Here is a 27,513-nt window from a genome sequence, read left to right as displayed (position 1 = left end):
AGAAAACAACCTACACAATGACTGTAACAAAAAGTTCGATGAAATTGATCTTTTGATCAGTTAATTTAATGCTGAGTAATGGAAAAACCAGTTAAGAGTTCTAAAGAAAAATTAAGGGAAAAAAACCTTCTTTCTCATGACAGAGAATACTACAAGGGCAGAAAATTGTGTATATGTGTGTATCTGTAGATACATATATACCAATATACATACATATATGTATATTTTGTTAGACAGGGTCTCTATAATGAATATTTTTTGCTTAACTGTTTATCTTACAGGAAAGATTCATTTTGGGAATGGGAACCAAAATGAAGAATGTAGAGATAAAACACATCAGTGAAATTTATTTTAAAGTTATTTATTTTTTAAATGAAGGAAATTACCTGTGTTGCAGCTCAAATGAAAGATATATGTTTCTGTAAGTCATTTGGGTTACTCATATGATCTAAAATCTCTTGCTAGGTTTTAGAAGTGGTAGCTTCTTTACTGTACTTTTATTTGGGAGAACAAAGGGAAGGGCTCTTAACCACAGTAGATTTTCCATATGCCTAAAGGTCCAACCCATTTCATAATCACATTTTCCATTTTCTGTTCTCTCAGAAAGGCATTATGGTATAGTCAATAGTAGGGCTGACCAGAAATTGGGGAAACGAGTTCAAGTGACAAGGAACAATTCTCTAAGACTTCAACAAATTGCTGATGTGCACCAGTGGAAGGAGTTTCCAGACTGGGAGTTCCTTAACTGATGACATCATAGGTCCAGACTATCCAAATTAGAATACTCTTCACATATATTTTTCCAGGTTTTGCCAAATTTCTGATTTGGGTTGCCTTCTTTTATTTAGTAGGTTATTTGTTTGTTTTTTATCCATTTGGGGGGCTTAGTTATAAGCAAAATCAACACAACTGAGATCTAGGATAGAGGGAATTCAAGGACTGGTTTCTATATCAGGCTGCTACTCTGAAATTTCCCAGATAAAGAACCTTGCATTATTCTACGGAAGCCATGTGTGGCAAGACTTACTAAAATCAGGCAAGACCTATTAACTGGTAAGTGAATATTGTTCCAGGAACTTGGGCCTGCATATCCCTTCATTTTTATAGCAACTGAGGTCAAAAATTGAAGAAAAGGTATTTGGGAAGGTTACTCTAGAGGGCCTTTCCTCTGTTGATTACCCACCACCGAGTAAATTTTAGTAGGTCATAAGAAATAAATTTTTGCATTCTTTGGTATCATTACAGTTATAGATTCTCAGAATTGAAAGGAATCTCAGAAGCCATCTAGGCTACAGGTGTTCCAGCCACTTGATCCCCAGTGGGGCCAGAACCAAATGAAATGTAATTGGGAAATGTTTAATAAAATAAATAAAACTACATTTCAACATAGATAATGTCATTTAGTGGTTTTTAAGATCAATATGTGGCCCACAGGGATCCATTTCTGTTTGAATTTGACACAGTTGATCTAGTCCAAATCCTAATTGAATTAAAAATCCAATAAGAGCTCGTCCATCCTTTGAATACTGAATACTCAAATGATCTACCCATTTAATAAGCCTGTCAAAGAAAGAAATTAAGTGAGTCTGACATGACTTTTCTTAATGAAACCATGCAAGCTTGTTGTAATCGCTGCTTTTTTTTTTCCAAGATATTTACTAGCCTCATCAATGATCTGTTCTTTAATTTTCCCAGGAATTGAAGTCTGGTTTACTAGCCTATAGTTGGCAGACACATTTTCCTTCGCTTTTTTGAAAATTAGAACATTGGCCCCTATCTTATTTACCATTATCTCTTGAATATCACTGAGTGGCTTCACAGTCACATCTGTCAGTTCTTTTAATACCTAAGAGAGAGTTGTTTACCTTGATCAGGTGACTTGAATCCATCCATGGCAACCAGATGTCCTTACTAGTTCTTTACTTTTCTTGGTTATCATATTACTGTTCGCCATTTTTTTTTGGTCATTTCCAATACAGAGGGTACTTTTCATGATAGATAAAATAGAAGAAAAACAAGAATTGGGTAACTATCCTCTTATCAGTTATTATTGTCCCATCCATTTCAAGCATCAGACCTATATTGCTATATATGCCTCTTTTGGGGTCCCCAGAGCTTAGCACAATGTCTGGAACATAGTATATTGTTAATAAATCTTTCTTGACTGAATGACTGACCATAGGTTTCTTATTTAGAAATTTTGTAACTAAGTGTTCACCTTCCTGGAAAATGTAAATAAATTGATACTGCTTGCTATAGCAGATAACCATGCATACATATAGTTATATTAATGCCTTCTCCTTTTGTTTGGAACTTTGGGTATTGGAAGTTCATTTTCCCTCTCCTAAAGCATCTGAGTTATTAACATGTGTTTTTAGAATCCCAAGGAGAAAGCCATGAGTACCTTCATAAGACCTTTGATTTCTCATTTGATAAAATAACCCTAATTCATTCTAATGATTCCCTTCTTGAACACCTTGGAGTCCCTTTTGAAAATTCATACCAAAATAATTTACTTTTATTTTGTAAGTGTTCATTGATATTTTTAATTTTACTTATAAAATAATACCTTGTTCCTCACAATTCACCATTCCTGGAATCTTTGAGAAGGAGTAAGAACATCTCTAACAAACATCACATATAAGACTTTTCCTATTAAAAAAAAAAAGAAGGCAGGGGGGAAGCTAGGAATCTGTCTTTGGAGCTGCCACACTATCCTAATCTGGACATAGATTTGAAAACCACAGCACCCTACTCCTATCTCTAACCTTCGTTTTTTATTTTCTGTTTTCCTTTATTAAAATTTTTCCAATATTTATTTTCATTTCCAAATACTCACTCTCTTTTCATCCCTTCTCCACCTAAGGAGAAAGCAAGAAATGTGATACCCCGTTATATATGAAGTCATGCAAAACATTTCTACATTAGTTATGTGGTAAAAAATAAAAGCCATGAAAAGAAAATAAGAAAAAACATGTTTCCATTTGCACTGAGAATTCATCAATTCTTCCTAAAGGTGGATAACATTTTCCATCCAAGTCCTTTGAAGTTTTCCTGTATCATTGTATTGACCAAAGTAGCCAAGTCTTTCATATTTTATTGTTGTTACAATATTGCTGTTACTGTGTGAATGTTTGCCTAGCTCATTCCACTTTGCTACATTTTATATAATTCTTCACAAGTTTTTCTGAAACTATCCTTTTTATCATTTCTTATAGCACAATAGTAACCCTTCTCAATAATATACCACAACTTCTTTGCCATTTCCCAATTGATGAACATTCCTTCAGTTTCCAGTTTTTTGTTATCACAAAAAGAACTGCTATAAATATTTTTGCATATATGGACCCTTTTCCTTTGATCTCTTTGAGGTACAGACCGAATAGCAACATTGCTGAGTCAAAGGGTATGCAATTTTGTAGCCTTTTGTTCATAATTCTAAATTGTTCTCCAGAATGGTGAGACCATTTCGCAGCTCTATAAACAATGAGTTAGTGCTCCCATTTTTCCACATTCCCTCCATCATTTGCTATGTCCTTTTCCTGTCATGTTAGCGGATCTGATTGATATGAGATGGTATCTCAGACATGTTTCGATTTGCTTTTCTCTTATTAGTGATTGTGTTTTTTTTCCATAATATTCTTGATAGCTTTGATTTTGTCTTCTGAAAACTGCCTGTTCATATCCTTTGACCATTTATCAATTGGAGAATGACTTAAAAAAATAAATTTGTCTCATTGTCATATATTTAAGAAATGAGACTTTTATTAGAGAAACTTGCTATAAAGTTTTTCTCCTAGTTTCATGCTGAACTTCTGATCTTGGCTACATTTGTTTATTTTGTGCAAAACCTTTTTTAACTTCATGTAATCAAATCAAATCAAAATTATCAAAAAAGAGGATTTGTGTGATCCTCTTCATCCCTTGTTTGGTCATGAGCTCTTCCCTTATCCATAAATCTGCCAGGTAATTTCTTCCATGTTCTCCTAATTTGCTTATAATATTGCCCTTTATATCTAAATCATTGTACACATTTTGATCTTAGTATACAGCGTGTGATGTTGGCCTTCTCTTACTTTTTACCAGACTGTTTTCCAGTTTTCCCAGCAGTTTTTGTTTGTTTTTTTGTTTTTGTCAATTAGTGAGTTCTTGCTCCAAAAGCTTGAGCCTTTGAGTTTATCAAAGTATGTTACTATGGTCATTTACTTCTGTGTATTGCATACCAAATCTATTTCATTGATTGACCACTTTTACTTCTTATCTAGTACCAGCTTCACTTTTTTCCACACTGATTGCCTTGATATTCTTGACCTTTTGTTCCTCCAGATAAATTTTTTTTCTAGCTCTATAAAATAATTCTTTGGTAGTTTGGTATGGCATTGAATAGATAAAATAATTTAGAAAGTGTCATTGTAAAAATATTGGCACAGCCTACCCATGAGCAATGAATATTTCTCCAATTATTTAGGTCTGTCTTTATGTGAAAGGCATTTATAATTGTATTCTTATAGTTCCTATGGGTGTCTTGGAAAATAGACTCCTAAGTATTTTATACTACCTACAGTTATTTTAAATGGGATTTTTCTTTCAGTCTCTTTCTGTTAGGTTTTGTGGATAAGATATTGTAATGCTGATGATTTGTGTGGGTTTATTTTATATCCTGTAATTTTGCAAGAAGTTGTTCATTGTTTTGACTAGCTTTTTAGTTGATTCCCTAGGGCTCTCTAAGTATTCCTTTAGGCTATCTGCAAAGAATTAGTAATTTTGTTCCCTCATTGTTTATTCTTATTCAGTTTCTTTTTCTAACAGCATTTCTAGTACAATATTGAATAATAATAGAGTTAATGGACATCCTTGCTATACCTCTGATCTTATTGGAAAAGCTTTAAATTTGTCACCATTATAGATGCTTGCTCTTGGTTTTACATAGCTACAACTTTGCATTTTAAGAGGCTGCATTTTTATTCCAACATTTTCCATTATTGCTATTAGGAATAACTATTATATTCTGACAAAGGCTTTTTCCTGCATATTGCTGTAATCATATGATTTTTATTGTTTTTCTTACTGATATGGGCAATTATGCTTATAGTTTTCCTAATAATAAAATAGGCCTGCATTCTATAATTCCAGCTTGGTTATAGTGTATGATCTATATTATATGTGCTATAATCTCCTTGCTATTATTATTTTTAAAATTTGCATCAGAATTCACTAGGGAAAGTGGTCCAGTTTTCTTTTTCTGTTTTGGTTTCAAAACCTTGTTTGTACCATAGAAAGAATTTTTAGAGCTTTTTATCAGTTTTCAAAAATAATTTATACAGTATTGTAATTAGTTGATCTATAAATGTTTGGTAGAATTCACCACCCCGAGTCCTGAGGTGTTTTTTCAGGGAGCTCATTTATATCTTTTTAAATTTCTTCTTTTCTAAGATAGCATTATTCAAGTATTCTATTTCCTCATGTGTTGATTTGGGTAATTTTAATTTTTGTTAATATTAATATATTTCTCTCAGTTTTATTGGCATATAGTTGGACTAAGTGGCTTTTAAAATTGCTTTAATTTCATCTCCATTGGTTTTATAGTCACTGTTTTCATTTTGATAGTGATAATTTGGTTTTCTTTAGTTTTTAATCAAATTAACAAATTAAATTAAATTAACAAATCAAATTAACAAATAGATTTATCTATTATTGGTATAAAACCAGTTCCTAATTTTATTTGTTTAATTTTTTGTACTTTCAGTTTTGTTAGTCCCTCCTTTGATTTTTCAGGTTTTCTATTTTGGTGTTTAATTGGGAATTTTTGATCTGTCCTTTCCCTAGTTTTTTTAGTTTTATGCTCAGTTCATTTGTCTGCTTTTTCTCTCTTTTATTGAGGTAAACATTTAGGGATATAAAATTTCACCCTAATGCTTTGACTATATCCCACAAATTTTGATATGTTGTCTTATTTTTGTCATTATCTTTAATTATTTAATTATTTATTTTTTTATTATTTGTTCTTTGACTCATTCTTTTGGATTAGATTATTGAGTTTGACATTGATTTTTAATTTATGCTTCTAAGGCCCTTTATTGAATGTGCTTTTTATTATAGTGTGAAAGAATGCAGTTAATATTTCTGCATTTCTGAGATTTTTAGGCTCTCCAATCTGCTTGTAGAATATCCTTTAATAAATTCTTTTTGGACATGCAGATCCTGTGTCCAGACTTCCTTTTCCATTCCCTATTATGTATCTAAGTAACAATATTATAGCTCATCTGGAAAGGCATTTACCACGAAATGGGTAGAAGAAACTGATCAATCCTTGTCCTAATTCTACACTCACAGAGGCTATTCCATTTGCTCAAAAGGGTGGTCTTAATTTAAGAAGGGGTTCTTTTTAAGATACCTCTTCAAATAGGTAGCTTCCCAAGGCCCTTCTAAATTTGAATTTGAGGTTCTTTGATTATGTGTCGGGAAAGGGGAGAAAAATGTACCTGGAAGTAATAATGATTAAGAAGAAGAAGAAAATAGCTAATATCTATAAAGCATTTTAAGTTTTGCAAAACTCCTTACATATGTTATAGAATTTGATCTTTGTAGCAACCCAATGAAGAATCCCAGCCAATCAGTATCTGAGTTAGGATTTGATCTCCCCACCCTTCCCAGGGACAGAGTAGGAACTCTTTTTGTACTGGTTGCCATATAGTCCTGAAGTAGAGATATTGTGGGACTGTATAGTGGGTACATAAGAGTTCTCTGACATGCATGGCAACCAATATGGTACCCCTTTGCAGGAACCATCTCCCTACTCTGAGGAAACATAACCACTCATCTTTGTCAACATGAACATAAACATTTTCAACATTAGTCAGGCTTCTTGCTAGATGCCAACTGAATATGATGGAGAAAAATCATACCTTGTCTGAAGTAAAAGTTATCAATCTTCCTAGTTTATTTGTAGGAAGTTATAAATCATCTTTAGTTTATTTCCAGAAAATGTGCATATCTAAGGAATTTTTTTTTAATCTCTCTCTCTCTCTTACCCTTCGGAATGGCTTTGTTTAGAACATGAATAGATGAGCAGCACTGGTAATATTCTCTTAAAATGCTTCAACTTTGCTCTGTAAGTGGCTGCCCGTTTTGGCTTATTTGTGTTAACAATGAACTAGAGTGAAGCTAATGAGAAGGTTATTTTGGGGTCCTTGGAAACGGCTGTAAAGCAAAATGACAGTTCCCACAGAACCATAGGGTGACTGAAATAGAAAGATGGTGACTGGCCTCCCTCTATAGAAGCAGGAAAAGCAGGCTGGCGAGGACTGATGATAGTACTTTGAGCCACTTGGTTTTCTTATTAGCATGTTCAGCCTGTTTGTGAGCAAGTTTGCTGGCTGCCGTGGAGACAAGGACAAAAGAGTCCATTTAAATGAGACAAAGTGGAGGAGGTTTCTTATTGCAACTGCCCCTTTGCACCAGTCATCAGTATGGTTGACTTCATATGTGTCTGAGCATGAAGAAAGAAACGAGGGCACACCATAGGGGTGGCTGTCTCATGAAACTTAAACAAGGTCAACTAGAGAACAGCAGTGACAAGACCAGTAGATGGGCATTAGCTGAAGAAAGGAGAACTTTTGTTGGGAAAGGCACTACCCAATTTTATCCTTTCTGGTTACAGTTATGTGTGTACATGTCTTTAACCTCCTACTTGTTATAAGTGCCTTGAGGGCAGGGACGGTGCAATTTTCCAACCTTGTATCCTCAGAGCACATGCTATGGTGCCCAGGTCATAGGATCATCACTTAAGGGCTGAGAGGGACCTTAGAAGTCATCTTTGTTCCCTCATTTTACAAATGGGAAACTGTAAGTGATCTACAGTCACAGTAACAGAATCTGAATTTGAACCAGCACATTTGTTGGATCTGTCTAGAATTGAATTCTAGACAGGTGGTTAGAGCCCATAAGCCCTGGTGGGTGAGGCTCCTGATGGGCTGTTTGGTGGCCACAAGGAAAAGTGATGAGATTAGTAATTTAGTAGATTTGCCTAGAGTCTTTGAGCCCTGACAAGATTTTTGACACATTCACCTGCTTGCCAGTGGTTCTGTAATCATTGTGTCATTTCTTATACAAAAAAGCCCAGAGTCTTCAAATGAATCAATTTTCTCTTGCGTCTCAGATGCAGATTGTTGTTGAATTTGAGTTCTGTTTACCTCTACCCTGCATATTTTAATACCACTGAAGGAAGAACTACAGGTTGAGTTGCTGGTATGCCCAGTACTATCCACATATTTCTTTTAGTTCCTTCTGTGTCTGTCTGTCTTTCCTGTCGCACCCACACTCTGGTCCCTTTATCAAACATCACAATAGCCTTGCTAATGCTGAAGAAATTCATATACGGTGTTGCTAGTAAGAAGAGTTTGTTCATCTGAAGAATAACAAGGACTTTTTTTTTTAAATAAGGATACCTCCTTATGGCTGTTAGATTTCATCAGTATCAGGTCTTTTTTACTGGATTAGCTGGTCTCATGAACTAGTTCCCCCTTTCCACTTATCGATTTCTTTCCACTTTAAATTTTCAGCAAAATGAAATTATTTTCTTTTCTCTTCCTCCTCCCACCCTTTTTGGACAGATTCTTTTCCAAGGAAAGTTTGAGAAGGATAGACTTGGCAATTTAAGATGAGGGTGTGGAAAAAATGTATTTTTTCATCCCTTAAAAGAATTTCTACTCTCTTAAATCATAGCTGGTTAGCTAGGAAATGTGATGGTTACTAAGCTCAGTAACAGAAAGAGCTATTTCATTTTAAATCAGCTTTGCAAATATCCAGCTGCTTTGGGCAAGTTATTATTTGTATCAGGCAAATAATAAAGAATTTCTCACTTCATCTTGCCACTTGAAAACCCTGTGTGGAGATGGGTGAGTTAACAAAAAATTTCTGTGGACTAATAAATTTGGAATATTTGTTGGCAAGACTATTGAGAGGCTTAAAATTTCATGTGGGACACACTTTGGAAATTCACTTTCATTGTAATACCTTTAAAGGATTTTTTTAAATTAGAAAACTTTATCAGTGATCCCTAGACACTTGAAAATTTCCAACTTTGAGAGTTGAGTTATTTGCGTAATCGGTGAGCAAAAATAACCTTAAATTGCTTTTTGTTACATAGCAACTTAGAATAAATTTTCATAATTCATATTAATCATATCGTATATGTGTCAGAGGCATAAATGGTTTAATACATTTTCTTATTTGTGATTTTCAATGTGATTCAGAATGAATTCTGAATATTTATAATTGGCTAGTATGTGTCATATACCTTCTTACCCTTGGCAGTGTGTGAATAATTGAAAAGTTGCTTCATTCTGCCATGGTTAAAAAGGATCGCTGCATCTCTTTCTCTGCCATCAGCAAGCATACAGCAATTAACTCAAGAATCTGTAACCCCAATAGAGTAAACAGCCATGCTCCAGCAAGGAAATTTCTAATATCATTAGCATACCTGGTTAGAAGGTCACAGAGACAAGGCTGAAGAAAGGACAGGTTTTTATCAGTATTGGCCTGAGCTCAGATTGACTAAACAACCCTTTCTGAGAATCTACCTGTACAAAGAGAATTAACCCTTCCACAATCCCAAGTACCATCAACAGTTCCCATATTTCAAGGGACTAAATCATGCCCTGGAAATATCTGTTGTTATTATTGTCATGATGCATCATGATGATTGGCTGAATTTCTACCTCCTACCAATTGCCTTCACTTGATCACAGAATTTCCAGCACCTGTATAATAGCCAAGCTTAAACCTGGAAAATATTTGAAAAAAAATGTGCTTCCCTTGATTCTTTGCAGAAGTGAAGGGCTATGGGTACAAAACATTGCATATAATACTGTCAGGTTTAACTGATATATTGGTTTTACTATTTATTGCTTTTTTTTTTCTTTTTCCCTTTTTAAAATTCTTATGAGGAATGGTTCTCTGCATTGGGGGTTTACATTCTGAAATTAAAATTATGTAAAACAAGATATTATTACAATTAATTTTTTAAAATCCCTAGCATTGACAGAAATGGGACCTGCAACAGGCAATACAGCATTAAAAAGAAACCTTCCCAGTTCACTTTTATATTCTTATTGCTTCTAGTGTACTATGGTCTTTCCTTTATGGTTTATAGTTTATACAATATATAATTCAAATAATACAAATTGCATGAATTCAACATCCTCGTGTTTTGCTTTTGTCCATTTCCATTATTACAATTCAGCATACCTTTCTGGTCCTAGATTTTATAATGTGTTAATAAAAGCAATTGACATTAAATTTATAATTGTTTAAATAATTTAGAAGGCATGGTAAAGTTTTAATTTCAATTGAATGCTTCATAATTTAGGGAAGAGAACAGGAATAACATAGCTATGACTTGTTGGATGGTTTTGGTGGAATGTTGTGCTTCTCTTCTCCTGCTCCCATTATTATTTAATGTTTTCTTTGAATTCATGTGCATTTTTCTCTTTTTTCCTAATCTTTGAGTGGATCAGGAACTGAAAAGTGAAAATACCTAATTAAATAGTTCCTGGCACTCATTTGTAGACATTTCCCAATGACTTACAAGGTCATTGTTTAACAGACTTTAACATTTTGATGTTATTAGTATTTCTTGATGATTGTAAAGGATGTCATTAAATTTTGATACTTCATGAATTGGAATAACACATTGGCATCTCAGTGAAATTAGTTGTGTTCTTGGAATCTGCTAATATTAATTTTCTTTGCAAATCAAAACTGAAAGTAAAAGCAGTAGTGAAATATGTACCTAAAAGAATATATTTTAATGGTTTAAGGAAGTGGTAATTTTTAGTGTTCATCATATATCACTCAATGCAGAACACTGAACAGAATAGTAAGTTGGGGATACATAAGTCATTGTGACGTTATTTATTGTGGCTTACTCAGAACATACCTGGTTAACAAGGTTATTGAGTTAACCAGCACTCTCATTAATTAGTTGCCTTGTTAATGTTTCACACTCTTCTTATTTATTCCTTACTTTCATTCATCAAACCCTCAGACTTGGCTGCTTGCTTACCTACTTAACCACCTGCTTGGCTCTGGGAAATTTCTGAGGAAAACAGTTGATGCTTAGATTGATTTTTTTTTAAATCAGTCTGTCCCTAGCATGGAATAGATTTATTGGGATGTTATTTGGAGAATGGAAAAAAAGAGGCAAAATGGAGATGTTAGATAGATTTCTAGTCCTTTTTGAATTAGCTTTTTAGAATACAGCTTCCTTAAATCTAGAAATATTCTATAAACAAATATAATTAATTTCTGGATTCTCCATAAATAGATTTCCATTTATTAGTGCCTACATAGGAATTGACTGTGTGTATAAGATTTTAGCATACTTGGAATCTGGTGTTCATAGGATAATGTTGTAGACCTTGGATCACTCCTCAACACTTAAATTCAGAACAGAGTATATTAGCTTTAAAGCATTTCCTCTAAACTGTTGAGATGATGGGAAGTCATTTTTGACCATATGATTAGAATTCATTATAGATAACTTTCCCTGCAGTTAAGATAAGCTATGAGGTATAGTGGGAAGGACACTATTTTTAGTTGGAAGACCTAGATTTAAATCCAAACTATGCTATAAATTACTGGTATGGCTTTAGGTAAGTCAAAGTTTTTCAGGATCTCATTTTCCTTTTCTTTCAGATGAAGAGGTTGGGTTAAATGATCTCTGAATACCCTTCGGTAGGGCATCTGGAAGTTTTCATACACTTTTAAAGCTTTTGGGATACTCTCTAGTTTCATACCTGAACCAGAAGCATATTACCCAGCTCCTATATACCTACACTAGTAAAACCCAGAAATTAATATTAAACCAAATAATGATTAAGAAATCCAAAGGGGAGCAGAGGGGCAGCTAGGGGACTCAGTGGATTGAGAATGAGGCCTAGAGATGGGAGGTACTGGATTCAGGTGTGTCCTCAGACGCATTTCCTAGCAGTGTGATTCTGGGCAAGTCACTTAACCCCCATTACCTAGTCCTTACCACTCTTCTGTATTGGCACCAATACATAGTATTTATCCTAAGAGAAAGGAAGGAAGGAAGGAAGGAAGGAAGGAAGGAAGGAAGGAAGGAAGGAAGGAAGGAAGGAAGGAAGGAAGGAAGGAAGGAAGGAAGGAAGGAAGGAAGGAAGGAAGGAAGGATGGATACAATAAGGAACTACAATGACAGACTTTTTCCATGCTAGAGCTATGCAGTCAGCCAAAAGCCCAAAGGCAATAATAGGAAAGGGCACTGCCCACAAAACCAGTCCAAAGTTGACAAACAAGCCCAGCCTTATATCACTCACAAAACACTATGTAGCCTTCAAGATTCTAGGCCAATAGGGATTTCTCTTTCCCTCCAAGAAAACCTGAAAAGGTCATGCATTCCTGGCCAGAAAGACCCAGCCTAGGCACAATGGAAGCTCTGAAGAGTAACAGTGAAATAAGCAGGGTAAGAAATGATTTTAGAAAATCTTGGGTGTTATGAACTGATGCAAAATGAAATGAACAGAAGCAAAACAATTTATAAAGTAACAATAGCATTATAAAGAAAAACAACTTTAAAAGGCTAAGAACTCCAATCATTGCAGAGACCTCCATTGCTTTCAAAGGACCAGTGTTAGAGCCTGTTACCCACTCCTGACAGAGCTGAGGGACTCAAGGTGCAGAAAGACATACATTTTTGGACATGAACACTATGTAGATTCATTTTTCTTGGCTATATATTTGTTAAAAGGGTTTTCCCCCCTTTCCTTTGGCTTTTAATTGGAGAAGGTGTGGCAGATAGTAAAGAGACTGGTAATTGTGATGCCAAAAAAAGAGATTCAGCAAGAACCATAGACAAGCAGAATAGTTTTGAAAATAATGTATGTAATTTATATATGTTTGTAAAAGGTGGCATGAAACAGATTATGGTTTTATATATAGCCATCTTTTGTATTCTCTACATATAGAAATACTTTCTTTTTGATGTTTAATTTGAGAATTAAAAAATTAAGTTCCTTGTAACATTAGTTTTATGATTTTACAGGGGTATAAAAATTAAAAGAAAAAAGTAAGTCTTAAAAAGGCAGAGTAGAATCATGTGCCAAGTATGGATTTGACACAGTTATATGAAGGGTTCCCTTGGAACAACATCTTGAGAGTGGTGGACCTTCAAATCTCTGATGAAAATGAAATGTGCTTCATGAAGTATTTGAAAGTACAGTACTTTAAAAAAAAACACTTCAGCCTCAAATACTGAATGTCATCATTAGATGCTACTGGATTAAATTGTGATAAGGACTGGGATGAGCAAAGGGACAGCTCCAAGAGCCACTGTTGAAGAAAATGAGAGTTAGGGGAAACTGTCACTCAGATATGAAGTTTGCACTATGATAGAAAAATTCAATTGTTTGCTTCTCTCTAGAAAGTACAACTAGAACAAATGGTAGGAGTTATAAGAAAACTTTTTTTGACTCACTATAAGGAGACATTTCAGAGAGTGATTATTAATATTATTATGTATTCAAATATTATTAATTTATATAATAACAATATTATTATTATTAAATTATATTATTTAAAAATATAAGATGTATGGGGGCAGCTAGGTGACTCAGTAGACTGAGAGCCAGGCCTAGAGACAGATGGCCCTGGATTCAAATGTGGCCTCAGATACTTCCTAGCTATGTGACCCAGGGCAAGTCACTTAACCCCCACTTCCTAGCCCCTTAGCACTCGTCTACCTTGAAACCGATGCACAGTATTGATTCTAAGACAGAAGGTAAGGGTTTTAGTAAAAGAAATAAAATGAAAAAAAATGAGATGGGATGGGAGGGAGAGAAGGTATATTTGTGTTCACTAAAAAAAAATAATTTTAAATGAAAATTGAAAAATCCCCATCACATAAGAGCTTCAAATATAATCTAGAACAATGACTGTGAGGGTTATTAGAAAGAGGATTCATTTTTCTGGTGTAGGCCTGACCAGATGGCCTCAAAAGATCTTCCTAGCTCTTAAGATCTCCTGATGCAATGCGTCTTGCCATGCTACAAACCTAAGAGTACTTAATTATGACTCTGCATTAAAAGAGATGCTAAAAAGAATTCTATTGTGGATAATCTCTGTTCTCATTCTTTCTCCTGTCCTTCATTCTCTATTAAGGAGAGTTAGTGTTTCAGTTTTCCATTTTTTTAAAATTTGATTTACTAAGTCTGCATCTGAAACCTTAAGGAAATGTCACCTAGACTCATATAAGTATACAAGATTATTCATGAAAATATTGTATTTATTAAGGAGTAAGATTTCAACTGTGAATTGAGAAAAGGAGTTTGAAATGATGATACTCTCTATTTTTAAGGTCCTAGGCTGTGAAGATATAAGATAAAGTAAAGTTAAAAGAAAATGCATATTTAAAATATATTTAAATTTGATTCATTTTTAAGTTTTGAAATTTTTTAAGTGTCTATGAAATTATTATATCACTGTGGATGATAAAACTAAGTACAGATTTTATAAAATGCCTTTTTCTTTTTATTTCAGTCAAATATGAAAATCAAGCCAGTAAATATTGGAATAATTTTTACGAGATTCATAAGAATAAATTTTTCAAGGATCGTAATTGGCTGTTGAGGGAATTTCCTGAAATTCTTCCAGTTGGACTACAAACTAAAGAAGAGAAGGAGAAAATGTCTTGGGATTGTGTAAAAACTGATCCTACAGACTCTTTCTTAAAAACAGACTGCCTGGCCGTGCCTAAAAGAATAGAATCTTATAAAAATGATTTTGGTGATAATTTTACTTATAGCCAAAGCAAAATAAGATCTAGTGATAGCCAGCATCCTAACAAGAAGAAAGAAGAGGCTGCAAAGACCAAATTGTTCCCTGGCAGCTGTGCCACTTTCAGGATCCTAGAGGTACTGTACTAGAGAAACAGTGGGCAGACAGTGAGTGATCTTGAAGTGTAAAATCTGGATAATTTTTTTCAGTGGCCCTGGTTTGCAGTTGAATTTCAAGTCCCTAGAAAAAAGGGGGGCCAGCTGGGTAGCTCAGAGGATTGAGAGCCAGGCCTAGAGATGGGAGGTCCTAGGTTCAAATCTGGCCTCAGATACTTCCCAGCTGTGTGACCCTGGGCAAGTCACTTAATTCCCATTGCCTAGCCCTTACCACAGTTCTGCCTTGGAACCAATACACAGTATTAATTCCAAGATGGAAGGTAAGGATTTAAGGGAGGGGGGGGGCAGATAACTGACCAACATGATTTGATCCCAGACTGAAGTACCTAAAGAAATCGCTGTGCTTAGAGTATTATTTAATAGAGTAGAATCACTAGCGATACCATCATTGTGGGTATTATCTCCAGTGATGTTGTTTGCAATCCATATGCATGGCTACAATTTTTTCTCTTAATCTATTTCTCATATTTATCATATATAGTTAGATGAAAGAGTAGCAGTTCTAATAAAAACTATTTCTTGCTTACTTTTTGAGGTAATAGTATGCCATTCAGTACATACAAAAACTCCTATTTCTATTCTGCTTTGAGGCCCACAAAGTTCCTTCCTGCAAAGTAGATAGTGAAATTATTATTGTGCCCCATTTTACAGATGGCTAAAGTTGAGGTACAGAGAGTATATGACATGATGTACATTATAAAGCTAATAAAATGTCAGAACAAGTTAAATATTAGGATGATAAAAGTCAGAAACAATTCTAAACTGGTAAGTGCTTGGGCTAAAGAGACATTTGCTTTACTGGTCTGATTTTTCTTTGATTTTTTTTTTTTAATCTCAGGTTGGCTGTGGTGCTGGAAATAGTGTTTTCCCCATTCTGAATGCCCTGAAGTGAGTATTAGATCCTCCATTATAAACTATTGGGAAAATTATAGAAAGCTGTAATCTTGTAAATACTATTTAGTGTCTGTGCTTTTCAGTTGAAGGCTGACTGAAACAAGATAGGCAGGAGAAGAAAGAATTGTCTTAGGGTCCAGTTTCATGTGTAGTAAGATATAGCCTGAAAATACTGCTGAACAACTGTTCATTCCCTCATGGAAAAATCCCATAACTTACATTCATCTCAAAACAAAACAACCCTGATATGCATTTCCCTGTGTATGTGTGTTCATTTGTGTTTGTGTGTGTTGGTGACAGGATTGAAATGCCAGGATATAAAAATCTAAAAACTCACAGGAGCTCAGAAGATCATTTAGCCTTTTTCTCCAAGATTTTATAGATGAAGAAACAAGATCATGGAAGTGAAGGGACTTGCTTGCAGTCACACAGTGGACTTTTTGGCAGAACCAGGGCCTATCCCCAGATCTCTTGGCTCCTGATGGAGGACCTTTTTCCCAAAAACATCCTAGTGGTAGATCTGAATTGCCATTTTCCCAAAAACATCCTAGTGGTAGATCTGAATTGCCAGGCTTTGGGAAGGAAGTCACTTCTTAGAGTAAAGATATACTTCCTAGTTAATACATAAAAATAGCTCACATTTCTTTAATAACTTTCAAGGTAAGGTCTCCAACAGACTCACCTTACAACAGTCCTGTGGTATAGATAGTCATATTATGATTATGGTCATTTTCCAAGTTAAGAAACTGAGGCACAGAGACTTGCTCAGTATCAGAATGTAGGATTCAAACCCAAATCTCTTGATTCCAAATCCAACATTCTTCCCACTAAAAATACCCTCTGTTTTCAGAGAATCTGGTATAAAACAGAGTTAATACTCTATTTCAGAAGTCCAAGGGAAAGTATACTTAAGTTTAAATCCCACGTCTGTTGCTTACTACCTTTGACACCTTGGACACATCACTTTGGGCTCTTCAGGTAGGGGGTTGGATGAGATGGCCTCTGAGGACCCTCCTGGCTCTACCTCTGTAATCCTGACTATGCTGCTATTCCTTAAATGTTGTATTGGGTATTTCTTTTAAATGATTGGGAATGGAACAGAACTAAGCCAAATAGGGCACACTGGCATGGAAACTGAATTGACTCTAGTATTCTTTTCCTGACCTATCCCCTCCAACTCATATACCGCTTCTCTTGAAATTATTCCAGGATAAAGAAAACACAGTTGCCTCACTGTGGTTTCCAAATCACTTATTTTCAGTTTTTCAGATACTATTCTTAAAGGAGTAGGACTTTGGACCTCTTGGGTTTTAATGACCAAAAAAACTTTTTTTTTCAAGAAAATCATTGGCTCACTAAAACTGTTTTGGCTCTATTCTAATTTGGTCCACCCCTTTAGCCTCTAGGAATCAGGTTTTTTTTTTTAATCCCCAGCGATCTTTTTTCCTTCCGAGTTCATAGTCCTAGGGTTAATTGGTCCTCTGTAAGGACTACAAGTTTGAAAAGTAAAATGGAGAATAAGCTAGATGACTTACAGAGGACTGAGATCCAGGAAGTTCTAGCTTCAAATCTGGCCTCAGACACTTTCTGTTTGCCACTACGTAAGTCACTTAACCCCCAAATCCCTAGCCTTCACTGTTCTTCTGCCTTGAAACCAATACACGGTATTGATTCTAAGGCAAAAGATAAGTGTGGGTTTTTGTTGTTGTTGTTGTTTAGTAAAATTATAAATTTATTAACATAAAAAATAGCCTCATGCTTCTGGTCAGTAAATGTAGACATTTTCTGTACCACTCATTAAGTAATTATTTATAGAATTCGTTGTGATTTTTCTTGGCTTACATATTTATTTATTTTTGCAAATGTTTATGCTATCTTAAGCTAGATTGGAAGCTTCCTGAGGGCAGAAATCTTTTTTGATGCTTCGCTTAGTTTTTTTAATAGCCTGATGCTGTGTACAACTCACACACACAGAGTAGGCACTTAATAGATATTTGTTGATTAATGACTTCTAATAGCCCCCCAAGTTGATGTTTGTTTCTGCACAATAATCTTTCTTACATCAAATAATAATACATTTTTTAAATGACTGAAAACCCTATTCTCTTTAGTCTCAGACCCTTGCTTCTTAGTAACCTTTTTTTTCCTTTTGAGGATATATACCTACATATTGGGAACATTGTTGCTCAGTGAACTGAGATAATTAATTTTCAAAGGAAAGCCAGTTTACTGCCTTTCAAAGGGAGGAGCAGATATGTATTTTCCCCTTAAAACTGAATTTATTGCATGTGGAAAGTGGAAGATCAAAACCTTGGATTATTGTACTTATCCAGCACTTTGTAGTTACAGAATACCTTACCATAATTAGCCCTTTGGAAGGGAGAGGTCAGATCATTCTCCGAAGACCGTTTAATTCTTAAACCCCCTGCCAAGAGAGTGCCCAATGTCGTGGTAGATTCTAGTGATATTTACACCTGCCTGCTGGGAACAGGGCCAAGGCTGTCAGCTGATTTCACAAAATGCCACAGAAAGTCATTGGGTGGTCACAAGTTTCAAACTTAAACTGCTGATGCAAGAGAGAGTTATTCAGTAGCCTTCCTGGTGAAATAAAAGCACACTTTCCCCCAGCCAACACTGTTCTGCATGCTGTGGCTGTACAGTGAAGACCGAGGGTATCCACCTTGCAGGACTGAAGACAAAGGTTAATTCACTTCAGTTCAGTGTAGATCAACAAACATTTATTGATCTCCTTCCACATGCTTGGCACTGTGCCAGTGGACAAAAAGAGACATCACAGGATTTGGGAGTTGGAAGAAATCCTAGCAGTTAGCTCTTCCAGTGACCCCATTTAACAAATGAAGAAACTGAGACCCAGAGAGGTTAAATGACTTGTTCTTGGGTCACTTATTCTGAGACTAGAATCTAGACTCTTTGGTGTTAAACCTAGCACTCTTTTTATAGTTTCACGTGGATTGGAAATTTGTCCTAATCTGAAGGATATTACAATTTAAAGAGGGAAAGTCAGGAAACAAAAAAATAAAATTGAATGAGTAGAAGGGCAAGGGAAGAATCAGTACAAGAGAAAATAATTGCAAGAAAAGGATCAGTTAAAATGCTATAAGAAATTGAGGATGACCTCCATCTCTATAGATCAGGAAGTATTTCTTCATATGACTGCTGTTTGAGTTAGGCTTTAAAGAAGATGAGGAGGGACTTCAGGAGAGATAATGGGGAGGAAAGTCCACTCCAAGCTTAATGCAAACAGAGGCCTGGAACATCAAGACAAGCATTTATGTAGAAATATATGCACGTGTATGGATGTGTACATAAACTGGCATACCATATAAACACATCTTTTTTTTTTTTAATCCTTAACTTCCATCAATGGATTCAATACTGTGTATTTGTCCCAAGGCAGAAGAGCAAAAAGGGATAACAAAGAAGTTTAAGTAATTTGCCCAGAGTCACATAAGTAGAAAGTCTGAGGCCAGATTTGAACCCAGAATCTCCTGTCTCACCATCTGACTCTCAATCTACTAAACCAACTAACTGCCTCACCCTCCAAACATGGGCATCTCAGGGTATATGTACCATGTGGAAAGAGATAGTATTTAAAATAGACATTTAAATATATACAGTATACATATATGTTAAGGCATGTATGTATGTGTGCATATATACATACATATGCACACATATATACATACATCCTTTGTTTTGTAAAACATTTTTCTCACAACAATCCTGTGAGATATTATTTTCCCCTATTAAAGAAAAATTTTGTCCCTTAATAAACATATATTAAGCACCTACTATATGCAAGACAACAAAATGTTTATAGGTACATTTCAGTTTTTATACCACAAACATGCCCCAATAACTACCTGATTAATGAAAAAAAAAGTTGAACCAAATTATCTGAAAGAATGACGAAGAGAGAAAGAGTATTCAATATCAGTGCCCTGGAACCAACATTGTTCATTGCAATTTACACAAACTGTGTTGTCTTCATTTATGTGATTGTATTGTATTCATTGTGTGTATTCTCTTGGTTGTGATTTTTTTTTTTACTCCAAACCATTTTATATATGGCTTCCTCTGTTACTCTGAATTCTTCATAATTATCATCTCATAATTAAAAAATGGGGTAGCTAGGTGGCACAGTAGACGGAAAGCTGGACATTAGAGTTGAGAAAAATGTATTTCCTTTCCTTGGTTGCAGAGATAGAGGACTATGGCTTATGGAATTGTGTGTATACTATCCTATAATGGTCATATGGGCAGCTTCATTGGGAGGTGGATAGAGCACTGAGCTTGAAATCAGGAAGACTTATCTTCATGATTTCAAATCTGGCCTCAGACACTGTCTTAGCTGTGTGACCCTGGGCAAGTCACCTAACCCTTTTTACCTCAGTTTCCTCATCTGTCAAGTGATTTGGAGAAGGAAATGGCAAATCACTCTAGTATCTTTGCCAAGAAAACCCTAAATGGAGTTACAAAGAGTCAAATGGAATGAAAAAAGACTGAATAACAAAATAGTTTAAAAATATATTTTAGCATTGCTATACTAAGATTTGATCAACCATTCCCCAATCACTCAGCACCTACTCTGTTTCCAGTAGTTTTATTTTTTTTATATTGTTGTGAATATTTTAGTATAGATGGGACCTTTCTACCATTGGCCTCCTTGTGTTACATTTCCAATAATGCTATCACTGGATCAAAAAGTATAAACATTTAGCAGTTTTTCTCAAGTAACTTCTAATTGTTTTCAAGAAAAGTTGGAGCAATTCCTATTTTCAACCTGAGGCCAGTGGAACTCTGGTTATTGGAAGGTGTCCACAAATTCATATGCTAATCTATAAATAAGCAAACATGCCTTTTTAAAAACTGAATAAATGACTCAGAATATGCACTAACTTGTCTTTTAAACATTTAGATACCGTTGTAATTAATATAATACAAATTTACATAAAAGCATTGCTGAATTCATAGTAACCTTCTGTATTATGTTTTTTGAGTCAGCAATCACTGTTAATAGAGTTATACTTTGTGGAGACCTATGAAACTTGTTTTGACATTACAAAAGAGATCTTCATTCTCATAAAGGAGTTAGGAAAAGTTTATTCTATTTAATCACTAAGTAGTTGAGTTGTTATATTTAAAAGTCATCTGGGAGAGGCAAGTATGTATATGCCCTCTCTTTACATTGTTTTTTGTATCATTAAATACTATTTGAATGAATTTCAGAAGATTGTGGCACTGGTTATTTTAGCCATTCAGGAAAATCTGTCCCACCAACCAAAAGACTGATTGCCTAAGAGGTAGGAAATCAAAACTGGATCAAATGGAGAAAATAATCTTAGTTAACCAGTGCATGTGTCTCACTTTAGTCCTGGTTTGCTTTTTTTACATTCATCACATATTAACTTTATTCAGCTAGATCTTATATTGAATGCAAATCCCCAGAGCCACAGGATGAGCATATCATATGTGAACATAGTATTCATCCTCCCGAAATATGTAGGTGTGTAACAGGAACCTGATTGAGACTTTACTAAATATATTTTTGTGCATCAATTTTATAGTATCATAGAAGCATTTATTTAGAGTGGTAAGGGGAATTAGATCATTCAATCCAACTCCCTCATTCTATAGATGAGGAAACTGAGGTCCAGGGCAATTCAAAGACTTGCCCAAGGTCATACAAACAAAGTGAACATTGAGGTCCCCTGACTTTAGGTACAGTGATTGAATAGCTTTTCTAGGTAGATAAAACACTTATTCTGAACCTCAAGGATTTTTATTTACAGATCTCCCTAATTATTACCCTTATAATCTGCTCTGTGAGATTTGGGGCTATCTCTTTCAAACCAACTTCTTGCCCTCTAAACCAAGTCCTAATTCCTTCCCAAAATACTTTCCCCTTTCCTTTCTAATTAATCATGTCCTTTTCCCCTTCAAAACTTTGATCCATGATGAAATCTTCCTTAGCTAATATGGTCATCAGGAACCTTCTTAAAATTTGTGTGCCACAGTAATGAACAAAGGATGTATGCATTAGGTGTTATATGCATGTAGTTTTGTCCTCTTTTTTTTTTACTTTTTTCTCTCCTTCCTCCTTCTTCCCTTTTGGAAAAGGAAAAAAATAACCCTTGTAAGAAATTTGCAGTCCTGCTTTCCTTTTCTTGACACGCATTTCTTCCATGCCTCCCAACAGACTATAAAATCTTTGAGGGTGAGCCCTTTATAATTCACCAAGTCCCTGAGAAGGTGCTTTGCACAAAGTAGGTTCCTAATAAATAGTGTTAACCAGATGATTAGTCTCCCAAGAAAGAGCTGGACCCCCTACAAGGTCCTAAAGGATTGATTTATTTTCTTCAGTAACCTTCACACCACATACCTTAGAGGCATTTCAGTCCCAAATCTGAGAATATCTGAAAGCCCATTCATTAGCAGAATGCCGCATGTGTCAAAATAATATGCAGTTTCTGGGTTTAGGGGTTTAGCACTTGTATACCAGAATGGGCCTAAAACAGTATTTAAAGCATCTTCTGGGAAGACAAGAAATGTTAGAGTCCCACTCTATTCTTTCTCTATATGAGAGCTTCTTAGTTCTTAACACAGGGTTCATGGATGCCTGAAATTTTAGGGGATCTGCTGACTTAAGTGGGAAAAAAATTACATCTTTATTTTCATCAACCTCTGGCTGAAATTTGGCAGTTCCTTCAATGAATTAAAAAGCATTATTCTGAGAAAAAGTCCATAGACTTCACACCTACAAAAGATGGTTCATGATACCAAAAAATGAGGTTCAGAATCCTTAGTTTTAATAAATCAGAGTTATTAACCATCTAATAAATATAAGGCTCTTTTGGGGGGAAATATGGGTAATAATAAGTATTTGGCTATGGTTTCTACCCTGTAGAGATGAACCATCCAGTCCAGGAGCTGAGACCCCCTTGCTTGAAAATCTTACTTCCTTTGGCTTCATTGACCTTAGGCTGCCTTGAGCCATACTCTTACTTTCTCAGGCTTTTGTTTCCTTTGCTGATTCTCTTTTCTCCTCCTGCTCCTTGGGTTGGGTCATCCTAAAGCATAGACCAAGACCTCTTGCTCTTCAGTATCTTGATTCTCTCTCAGTTATCTTGGTGACAATCATTGCTTTCAACTGTGACCTGTGAGCTGTTTATCCCTGGATCTATATTTCTATCCCTGAGCAATTTTTGAGAGACAAACCTAAGGGTAAGAAATATATATATATTTTGATATCTTATTTTCTTTTCAAACTCATCATCTTTAAAACCAAACACCTCATCTGTCTCTAAGTTCATCAAAAATTAAGCACCTATTATGTGTCAGTTAATCAACAATCATTTATTAAACATTAACTAATAACCAAGCAGCTTGATGGCTCAGTGTGATAGAGCACTGAGTCTGGAGTCAGGACAGGCCTGAGTTCAAATCTGACCTCAGATACTTACTAGTTCTGGGTCTCCAAGCAAGTCAGTTAATCTCTTTTTGCCTTAATTCACTGGAAAAAATAAATAGCAAACCACTCAAGTATCTGCCAAGAAAATCTCTTGGATGATATTGGCATGCTATGGTCCATGGGGTCACAAAGAGTTGGACATGACTGAATGACCGAACAATAATAAATCAGTTACAATAATAGGCACTGTAGATACAAAGCCATTTAGGAAACAGTCTGTGCCGTTAAAGCATTTACATTTTATGGGGTGTTGGGTGTCAAAACAGTATGTATATGTAAAGATAAATATAAACTATATACCAAAAAAAGGTAAATTTTGTGGAGGCTGCAAACACCTGAGAGAGATCAGGAAAGGCCTCAGGAGATAGAACTTAAGATGTATTGCAAAGAAAGTTAGAGATAACCAAGCTGGAATAAAGGGGGAGAAGTATGGGGATAACTTATATAAAGGCAAAGAATCAGGAGACAGAATATTCTGAAGGAGCAAATATCAACATGCTTTGATAACTGCCTGGATAGTCAATTCCATATTTACAAAGCACCTAATATGTTCCCAGATTACATAAATATGTGTGTGTATGTGTATGTATGCAGGTAAGCAAATATGACTAAGGTTTTGATGGATAATTGGGAGACTTTTAACAACAGAAATAGAAACATCCAGTAGGGATACTAGGAGTTATTATCTTGCCCAGAACAGTATGTTTTACTTGCTCTCTCTAGAGTTTCCTCCTGCCTGCCTGGCTACTTCTTTTCTGAATTATCATCATTGCCTATTCCGAAGGCTCTGCCCTAGACTCTCCTCTCTTTTCTCTTCATACCCTTTCTCTTGGTGATCTCATCAGGTTAGATTTCAAGAGTATGGGTTTGGGACATCTTGACTTTGAGAGCCATGGGGATGTACAGGTAGAGATGGCTAGTAGACAGTGACAGATAGGGAATCCAAGCCCAGAAGAGACACACAGGGCCTGGAAATGTAGATTTGAGAGTCGTCTGCATAGAGATGAGAGTCAAATCCACATGAACTAATGAGATCATCAATAAAGAGGGTGCAGAGAGGAAAGGGAGCACCCAAGACAGAATCCTTTGAAATCTAAATGCTATGATCCTAAGTATTTGTAATGCTGATTTTTATAATATTGGCTGACATGTATATAATAGTTTACAGTTTGCAAAATAATCAGTAAATATTTATCAAGTATCTATACTGTGCCAGGGATACAAAGGAGATAAAAGCCAGTCTGGTCTGTACCTCCAAAGAGCTTACAATTCAATGGTATAATATAATCTAGAACATTTTATGGACATATTCATTGAGCTTCACAAAGACTGTCATATATTATTACCTTCATCTTATAGATAAGGAAACTAAGGCTCAAAAAAAGGTTAAACTCAGGGTCACACAGAGATAGTAAATGTCAGAACTGGGTTAAATCCAGGTTTTCCTGACCCAAATCTGGCTCTTCATTCACAATACCATATTTTCTCTCATATCAGTTGTGCAGATAATAAATACTGTTACATTCTGATAAGGAAGAATATTTTGGTTTTGTGCTCTTGCAGATGCCCAAGAAATCCTTTTACTATCTGCCTTGGGCTTTGGCTGGTGTTGCTTCATTAAATTGTAACCAGAGTTACTGGAATAACTGGTATGGCTTCCACTGTTGGCCATCTTCATTTAGTCATTTGACAAGCATTTATCAAATTCCCATAACAAAAAAAAATAGTTCCTGTCTTCTAGGAGTTTACATTTTATTAAAGGATACAACCAATACACAGTTAAGTAGATATTAGATGAGTGGAAGCATACTAATAGGTGGGGAAATTAGAAAGGCTTTGTGTATAAAATGGCACCTGAGATGAAGAAAGCGAAGAATTCTGAGACAGATGAGGAGGCAATGTTTGGCATATAACAAAGGCAAAGAGATGGAGCTTTGAATTTGGGGAAATGGCTAGTAATAGTTTGACTGGAACATAGAAAGTATAAAAGGAATAATAAAAAGTGAGTCTGGAAAGGTACCAGACTGTTTCCCTAAATGGAAATAGGGAAGTTTGGGGGAGGAGAGGTTTTAGGGGTAGGGATTAGGAGTTCTCTTTTGAGATGCCAGTGAGTCATCCAGATAAAGATGTCTAGCAAGCATTTAGTGATACAGTACTGAAGTTCAAGAGAGACATTGAGCTGGATGTCTAGATTGAGGAATTATCTGCCAAATACAACTCATTTGAACCAAGAAGTTCATCATAGAATTGAACCCAGGATAGAGCTTTGAAGGAAGGAATTAGATAATAATAAAATTAGATAATCCTAGGAATTAGATAATCACTCAACAGCAGCCTTTATCCATATCATGGGAGGCCTGTTCAGCCATATGAGGTCATACTTCACAAAAAAAGTGCTAAATTCATTCCAGAAAGAGTATTCTATAATTGCCAAAATCATAATTAGTCATAATTTTTTACCTATTGATTACATGTCTCCACTGGCTTGAGTTAAAAGCTGTTCTATAAAATTAGCCCAGAGTAAAGGCTATGGAGAATTTCCACAAAAGTAATTTATTTGTTTGCTGCACCAATACACTCAAGGCATTTTAGCTTTTTGACAAAAGGTCTAGTTTAAGAGAAAAAATTGGTGCATGATCTTGTTTACAAGGCTAATGTCATTTTTAATGGTACATCCATAATTTTTGGTCAAGGCTGTTGGTGTCTGAAGGGCTATATGATATATTCCTATAGCCACATAGATAAGGCATACCCAAGAGACAAGAATCCAGTTCCTAGCATTACATGCCTGATCATATTTTATTTTTACTGTTCATTAATTCAACTACAATTCAAATCATCAATCATTAAGAGCCTCCTCTGTATAAGGTGCTATGGAAAAACCATCCCTACTTTCACGAACTTTACATTCTGCTGGGGATGGAGTTGGAGTTTGTACATCTATAAACATTCCCACATATGTTAATGGAAGATCATTTGATGGGGAGAGAACACTAGCAACCAGGGGGATTTCCCCAAGTTGAGCCTAGAATAAAGCTGAGACTTCTAAGTGTTAATGGTGAGGGAAGACGGAGTGGGGCATTCCTGACTCAGGGACAGTCTTTTGCAGAGAGAGATATAAGGCTAAGTTTAGGTAATAAGTAAGCCAGTTTGCATGGAGCATAAAAAGTATATGAAAGGAAGTATTGTGAAATAAGTCCAGGAGTCAACACGATTTCCAGATTACCTCCAGTTGACTTGGTATGGCTTGCTACACACACACACACACACACACACACACACACACACACACACACACACACACACACACACACACATATCCTTTCTCCTTCACATTTTATCTTCCCTGTTTGCATTCAAGCTCAGGGCAGAGGCTTTTTTTGCTAGGTTGTATTTCTATCTCATACCTATTGCACAGTGCCTGAATGTAGTAAGTGCTTAATAAGTGCTCTATCTATATGGCATGCCTCCACAAAGGACATGTAAAGCATCCTCTATTTCTATTCCTGGGTTTTTTCCCCTTTTATTATTTGGGAGGGAAGGATATCAAAATAAGAAGAAACAACAAAGAACAGCTTGAATAATATCTAAGGCTCTGATGAGAAAATAGATGGCTACAAACCTGGTTTGATTACCACATCCCAAATATGCTTGAAAAATACAAATATCTCAATTCTGGGTCATTCCTAGTGATTCTAAAATGTGATCCTGGTGTCCATTTTTTTTTAAGCTCCTGACTGCCTGCAAAATGACAGTCATTTACAAACCAAAAAATCAGTTTAAAAACAGAGCCCTTGAGCTTTTTAAAAGCAAAAACAGGATGAACTTAAAGAATCCCCCAAATACTAGCTTATATAAGCAAGAAGGAATATAAAAACTGTTTGTGAAACATCTTGTAAGATGAACTATAGCACCCAATGGCATTTCCAGTCATAAAACACTTTGATAGCAAATCACCATAGACTTCTCCCTAAGCAGTTTGTTTATAATATTGTTACATCCAGTACCAACTTGATCTGAAACAGATTTCTTTTTAAAACGGGCTTGTGTTATTTTAGTACCCTTAGGAGTAGTGCTTTTATTTGTTTTTGAAACAGTTGATAGAACAGTTGATAGATTTGAAACAGTGGATAAAGTGAATGTCTTAAAACTTTG

General features: G+C 35.4%; 1 protein-coding gene across 6 annotated transcripts in view; it reads left to right on the top strand.

The window, feature by feature from the left end:
• Nucleotides 1-27,513, top strand: part of METTL8 (methyltransferase 8, tRNA N3-cytidine) — a 103,298-nt gene that overhangs the window by 60,990 nt on the left and 14,795 nt on the right. For all 6 annotated transcript variants that reach the window (XR_001629973.2, XM_056793990.1, XM_007494358.3 and 3 more), the window contains 2 exons: nt 14,560-14,933; nt 15,811-15,860. Coding sequence is in view for 5 of the 6 variants with exons in the window: in XM_056793990.1 (XP_056649968.1) it covers nt 14,560-14,933; nt 15,811-15,860 (424 nt within the window). In the remaining variant the exon portion in view is untranslated. The remainder of the gene's footprint in view (nt 1-14,559; nt 14,934-15,810; nt 15,861-27,513) is intronic.

Source organism: Monodelphis domestica, chromosome 4, assembly GCF_027887165.1.
Source record: "Monodelphis domestica isolate mMonDom1 chromosome 4, mMonDom1.pri, whole genome shotgun sequence".
NCBI classification, from domain to species: domain Eukaryota; kingdom Metazoa; phylum Chordata; class Mammalia; order Didelphimorphia; family Didelphidae; genus Monodelphis; species Monodelphis domestica.
This window is presented reverse-complemented; position numbering and strand designations above follow the sequence as displayed.